Below are 6,853 nucleotides of genomic sequence, written 5' to 3'. Positions count from 1 at the left end.
GCCGGTTGAGCTATAGGCGCCGAGCCTGTGCAGCGTTTATTGCCAGGTGTAGACTGCTGCAGCGGAGCCAGAGGATGGTCAGATAGAATTGCTCCTGGCAGATGTTCACATGCAGGCAAGGGATTAAGATTAATCAACACTTAACACACTAATTGAATCAGATATTCCAGATGTGATCCTGGGATGACCACAAAGTAGTGGAATTTAAGTGTGAAATGGAATGTTGAATTTCATTTTTTAAGGTAAATTAAGTGAAATACTACACTAGGGAACTTAAGTTTATACAGAATAATGATTTTATTGGCATTCTTCTAGACACTGGGGATATTGTAGTAAACAAATCAAGATTTCTGGCATTTTGGAGCCCACATTCTATTATGAGAAATAAGCCTTTAGTCTACCACTTTTATGTAAATATGTAGTAAGTTTAATATATAAAATATATATAAGACATATGTCATATATACACATCAATTAAAGAGGGATGGGGTAAGGGAATTGTTTTATATGTGATAATCTGAGAAGGTGATTTTTGAACAGATGCTGAAGTGGGACCTGTTAGGATACGGGGAAGAACATTTCATCGTTTCAGGCAGAGGGAAATTGGAATCAGAAGTGCAAAGGCCCCGAGGCAGAAACAATAGGCTTTTTGAGGGTCACCTTGAAAACTAGTGTGGCTGGAATATAATGAGGAGATTGCTGGGGGTGGTTAGATAGGCAGATACAGGTCACGGGAGGGCCTGGTAGTCCTCGGTGAGAGGTGGGACTTTACTCTGAGTTGATGGAAACCAGGGAAAGGTTTCCAGAGGAGGAGGGTGATAGATGTGATTTGTGTTCTTAACCTTGGGTAAAGTCCCTGGGGAGAGTGAGAATGGGAACAAGAAAGATCAGCTGTCCTGTGGGTGTGAGACTGCAGGCTGAAATGGTGGTGGCTTCCGTTCAGGGAAGCTACGGAGGTAAAGGAAAGGGGTGAGATTTAGGGTGTATTTTAAAATATTTCCAAAGCTTGTTGGTGGGTTTAATTTAGATACAAAGGAAAGAAACAAGGATGGCTCCTAGATTTCTGACCTGAGCAATTCCGAGTCACTTATGGCACCTTTAATCAATTTATACCATTACTTTGATGAGTTTTCATCAGTCAACAAGATCATGTTGCTTGAATTCTAATCATTTTGTAATATTAATGTGGAGGTTGTTCTATTTTTAAATCTCTTCGGCAAGTCCATTGTAATTTCTTTTTCCAGAGCACAGGTAATTACAATCTGCCTTCTCCTCCCCTCCCCACCCCCCCAGGGATTTGTGATTGAGCTGCTTCTCACTTTGGAATCTGCAATTGACACTTTGGCTGAAACCATGAAGCATTACGATCTGCTTTCTGCCCTTTCTCAGTAAGAATTAAACCAGGCAACCTAATGTCTATACAACCTATCGCCGCATACGTTATTGTCAGATTGGTTGTGAGAATAACACCCCCCAAATCAGATGGATAGTGGGGAAGGTGGGCCTCAGACAGTGAGGACTGTGAAAAATCCGAAAGCTGATTTTGGCAGTGCTGTTCTTCTAATGCAGAGGTTCTCAACCTTCCTAATGTGCCATGTAGTTTCATTGTTACGAAGGGGTCGCGACCCCCAGGCAGAGAACCACTGTTTTGATGTCTAGGTCAGAGAACTTGCCTCTGTGCTACATGGGGCTTCGGTGTCTGGGCTCACAGAGCCCCCACCTTTCCTGCACCCTCCTCCTCCCTGGGGCCGCCCCTCCTCCCGCTCCCTACCTCACAAACTTCCCAAATACCACTTCCTAGCGGAGCATTTCTGACTCTTCCAGGGTTGCGCTGGTTAGTCCAGCCTTTGGGTTCTTACAAGGTTTCCTTCATATTTTAATAATAGCAATTAACAGCCTATAAATTTATCTAATTGCATAGCTATCTCTTGCCTCAATAGACTTTGAAACTTCTAGGCTTTTGCATACCGCAAGCACATATAGAAGCATTCAGTCAATTTTATTTTTTATTTTTTATTTTTTTTGGAGACAGAGTCTCCCTCTGTTCCCCTGGGTAGAGTGCTGTGGCATCATCGTAGCTCACAGCAACCTCAAACTCTCTTAGGCTCAAGTGATCCTCCTGCCTCCACCTCACAAGTAGCTAGGACTACAGGCACCCACCACCATGGCCGGCTAATTTTTCTATTTTTGGCAGAGACGGGGTCTCACTCTTGCTTGGGCTGGTTTGAACTCCTGAGCTTAAGTGATCCTCCTGCCTTGGCCTCCCAGAGTGCTGGGATTATAGGCGTGAGCCCCTGCGCCTGGCTTGATATTTTTTTAATCACTGATAATTAGATGTGAGAGAGAAATAGAAATAAAAAATAAATTTTTGAGCTTTGTTCTCTCAAGCAGAATGGGCCATCGACAGAAACATTGACCCCAGGACCATCAAGTCTGAGGATAGAACACAGGAGGTCTGCTTGGGACATAACATGTGCCTGAATCCCAGAGCTGACAGCTACTGTCAGATACTCCAGCAAAGTTTTCTCAGGATGGAGGACAAACCTCATCCCAGTTAAAAGGAAAACCACAGTGGTTTTAATTTGGAGGGAAAACTAACATTTGATGCAATAAAGTCAGAGATGCCCCCAAGTGGCTTTTCTGCTACCAGTTACTGTTCAGTGTTGTGAGAGAGAAGTTGATGTAGCAAAGGAACCAGCTGTGCCCGCATTCATCTGCCCTCTTTTCTTTCTTTTTCTCTTTCAAGAACCTCATACCATGACCCTATAATGGGAGACAAGTATGCAGCTAACAGGAAAAGCACTGGACAGCTCAATCTAAGCACGAGTCCCATTAACAGCAGCAGTTATTTGGGACACCACAGTAATGCCAGAAGTAACTCTTTGAGGCTGAGTTTAATTGGTGACCGGAGAGGTGACCGGCGGCGCAGCAACACACTGGACATAACGGACGGACGGATAAACCACAGCAGCAGCCTAGCCAGGACTAGAAGCCTCTCCTCTCTGAGAGAGAAGGGAGCGAATGACGTGCAGCCCACTACTGAGCCCGCCAACTTGATGGCCACCATCTTTTGGATAGCAGCATCCTTATTGGAATCAGATTACGAATATGAATACCTCCTGGCGCTCAGGCTCCTCAACAAACTGCTCATCCATCTGCCTTTGGATAAATCAGAGAGTCGAGAGAAGATTGAGAACGTGCAGAGCAAACTCAAGTGGAGCAACTTCCCGGGGCTCCAGCAGCTCTTCCTGAAGGGCTTCACCTCGGTCTCCACGCAGGAGATGACGGTGCACCTGCTCAGCAAGCTCATCTCCGTTTCCAAGCACACCCTGGTGGATCCTTCCCAGTTGTCAGGTGACGTCACAGCAACTGCCCCAGCACTGTGCGTTTTGAGGAGTGAAATGTAAACTAACCCTTGGTTTTGAAATCTGCTAATTTCCGCTTTTTTGCAAACAGTTATGGTTTTTATATGTCAGGTAGCTTAAATTATTTAGGAAAAGAAAAAGAATTTAGCAACTCCAAGTGGTTTCTGTGAACCCTCTAAAAATTGCCTTTGACTTTTAAAGCAATGTGCGATAAAACCAGCTCTTGTTTGCTTTTTCTGTTTTGATAGGCTTTCCTCTTAACATCCTCTGCTTGCTGCCTCACTTAATCCAGCATTTTGACAGCCCAACTCAGTTTTGCAAAGAAACTGCTAGTCGGATAGCAAAGGTAAGTGGACGCCACGGCGAAAGGTGACACTCCCGGGAAATCGTTGCTCTGTGGTTTATCCTGAGGGGGGAACCTCCTTAAAAATCTTTTTACTGTGAATTTTGCATCGAAATTTTTACTCATTTTTTATGCACACAAAGGAGTCCTATGTTATAGTCATGTGAGTTACTCTACTCAAATGACAGTGAATAAAATTACTTACTTAGAGGGACGCTCCTCTGAGTCTGAGTCTTTCTCAGCTCCTTTTCCCAACTCTGTCCTCTACCTGTCAGGGTCTCCCTTGTTCATTTACTCACTACCAGACGTTTACGGAGCCCCGGGTCGGGGGCTACAAATACGACGGTGAGCAAAGTAGATAGCATACTTGCCCTTGTGGAGCTTATCATGGGGAAGGCAGTCAAGTGAGCAGAGGTCTCCAGATTCCGGTCGGGCCTTTAGCAATGGGAGGGCACAACAGTGGAGGAGCACAGAGAGCAGGGGCTCTGGGGAGGGAGTGAGGGCCAAGCTGAGGTCAAAGGCTGAATGGGAGGAAACAGTAAGATCCCTGCAGGGCAGGCGAAGAGTCGGGTTAGGGGACTGAAGGTCTCTAGGCAGAAGTTACACGCGCACAGGCCAGGAGGAAGAAGAGGGCAGAACAACACGGGTATTGGGGGGTTCTCAAAGTTCTCTCCCCACCTGCCTTTTCCCTTTAACACTTTCTCCTCTTCTTCTCTCTGCTCCGTTCATTTCTTTTTCTTCCCTATTTAGCTTTTTCTCTCCCATTTTACAAATGACTAAATCATCAGTTAACATTTGTTTAGAAGTAGTATCGCTCTTAATCTTAATTTCAAAAGAATGCACTTTTTGACATTTTATAGTTTTAATGATCTCTTCTCTTGAGCACAATAAGGAATTCTCAAATCGCCAGCTTTCTATTTAAATATAATTATTAATTTTTTTGCAGAGGATGCCAAACATTGAGTCTTTGGGAAAAGCCTTTTCAGGCTAGAAATATAAACAGTTACAGGAAGGAGTTCTATGAATTTACATGTAATATATACAGTAGGAAATTTGAGCTGGGGGACGTGAGTGGATAGCAACATAGTAAGAGAACCTGGCTTAAAGCACTGGGAGAAAAAATAGGAGTTTTCCAAAGAAGGAAATAAGGAAATAAAATCATTAGGAGCAGCTTTATTTATGTAAGCAATGTTTTTAAAAAGCTGAGATTAGCTCAGCACCTGTAGCGCAGTGGTTACGGCACCAGTCACATACACCAAGGCTGGCAGGTTTGAAACCAGCCCTGGCCTGCTAAACAAGGACAACTACCAAAAAAAAAAGAAAAATAGCCGGGCGTTGTGGTGGGTGCCTGTAGTCCCAGCTACTTGGGGGCCTGAGGCAAGAGAATCACTGAAGCCCAGGAGTTTGAGGTTGCTGTGAGCTGTGATGCTACGGCACTTACTGAGGGCAACATAGTGAGACTCTGTCTCTACAAAAATAAATAAATAAATAAATAAAAAAAGAGCCATTATTATAGCTAATGGAAACATCTTTAAGAAAATTACAGTCAGCTAAAAATTATCTTTCATTCTCAGTTTTATTCAATAATCTTATTCCAATATAACATTAACTATCAAGAAGGGATGAAAAATTATGAGCATTGAAAATAAAATATTTTCAATATTTTGAAAATAAAATAATTATTTCAGAGAAACCAACTACATGTATTTGTGCCAGAAAGGTATAAAGGGATATAAAATGTGAAATGCATCGAGATAACGTTAATATCCTGTTGACACATCATTAGAAAAATTTTGTGAGCAAGAATTTTTTTCACCTTACGTGAAGGGTTAGAAAGAAAAGGGGAAAAGCTATATATTGGTTTAACTTGATGTCAAGAAAATAAAAGGCATCAATCCCCTTAAAGGGGAAGCAGCAGCTTGTGAGAGCGGCAGCTGGAAGGTGCTGAGTGTCTGTTAAACGCAGGGCGGGGCAGGGAAGCCACGGGCCGCCTGGCCCGAAGGGGTCACAGCCTCCTGTGTCAAGCTTCTGGTACCACCGAAGGGCACGGAAAATCTCAGATATCTTTTTTGTTTTAAAGAAACCAAATACTGTCTTCTGTGATTCAGAAAGTGTTTTTAAGTCTGTTGTCTTCCTGTGGAGCCTGTGCTTTTAGCAACCTGCAGGATGTGAATTAAATTGATTCCTTAATTATTCTCCCACGTAACTGTTGAGAGTAATTTTCTGCCATTATGTGCTTCCTCATTATGCAAATCTCCCTCCTCCTACCGTTTGTGGCTCTTGGAGAGCACAAAATGTCAAAATGAGGCAACACTTACGACAAATATTATTCTCTTTAGCGATTCATTATGGCAAAAATAGTTATGCTGAAAGGTTTGTTATAAAACACACTCTTTCTAGATCATATTTTTAACCTGGTATTTTGAAAATGCCAAAAATTAAATCTGAGTCCCTGGCTTTCTGTAAAATTTCACGGCATATATTTCAAGGAATTTTCTCCCTTTTCGAAAATAGATTTTTTTTAAACCATGCTTTAGAAAAAATATAAGGATTGTATAAAAATGTTTTATTCTTCAAGAAAGTTTATAATTAAGGAATTTAAACAAATTATTGTGAAATTGTAAAATTAAGTGATTTTTTATAAATATGGTAAATTATTATGTCTTGAAATACAAATAACTAGCCCAATAACAATGAAATTTTTCTTCTTTCTTTCTGGTACCTGTTTTTTGGGTAAAAGACTAGTGCGTGAAATTAGTTACTCTTAATGGTTTTGTAAAGTAACTTCCAAGGTATTATGTTAATAGTCTCCACACAGTCCTGCAAACTGTATCTTGGGCCCATTGAGTGTTAATGTCCAAATGATGAATTTAGGCCTTCCAAGCCTATTAAATATCTTATGAAGTATCAAGGTAAAACCCAGTGGTGCTTAGCTGAAAGCTGAAAAACCACACACACACACACTGGTCGCCATAAAGTTCACGTACAATTTAAAATAGACAATTGCACATGAACTTTATGGCCACCTGTATGTATATTTTAAAAGATAGTACTCTAATTTCTTCAGCAAATGTTCTAGGAAGCTGTGAAATCTCTATGAACCGGCTCGGCGCCTATAGCTCAACCGGCTAAGGCGCCAGCCACG

General features: G+C 42.0%; 1 protein-coding gene across 9 annotated transcripts in view; it reads left to right on the top strand.

The window, feature by feature from the left end:
• FRYL (FRY like transcription coactivator) overlaps positions 1–6,853 on the top strand; it is a 260,014-nt gene that overhangs the window by 214,428 nt on the left and 38,733 nt on the right. For all 9 annotated transcript variants that reach the window (XR_002774533.1, XM_023515972.1, XM_023515970.1 and 6 more), the window contains 3 exons: positions 1,294–1,388; positions 2,747–3,354; positions 3,614–3,711. Coding sequence is in view for 8 of the 9 variants with exons in the window: in XM_023515972.1 (XP_023371740.1) it covers positions 1,294–1,388; positions 2,747–3,354; positions 3,614–3,711 (801 nt within the window). In the remaining variant the exon portion in view is untranslated. The remainder of the gene's footprint in view (positions 1–1,293; positions 1,389–2,746; positions 3,355–3,613; positions 3,712–6,853) is intronic.

The sequence above is a fragment of the Otolemur garnettii genome, unplaced genomic scaffold (genome assembly GCF_000181295.1).
Source record: "Otolemur garnettii isolate 467f Iridium unplaced genomic scaffold, OtoGar3 scaffold00083, whole genome shotgun sequence".
NCBI classification, from domain to species: Eukaryota; Metazoa; Chordata; class Mammalia; order Primates; family Galagidae; genus Otolemur; species Otolemur garnettii.
The sequence above is the reverse complement of the archived record's forward strand: the minus strand, read 5'-3'. Positions and strand labels throughout refer to the sequence as shown.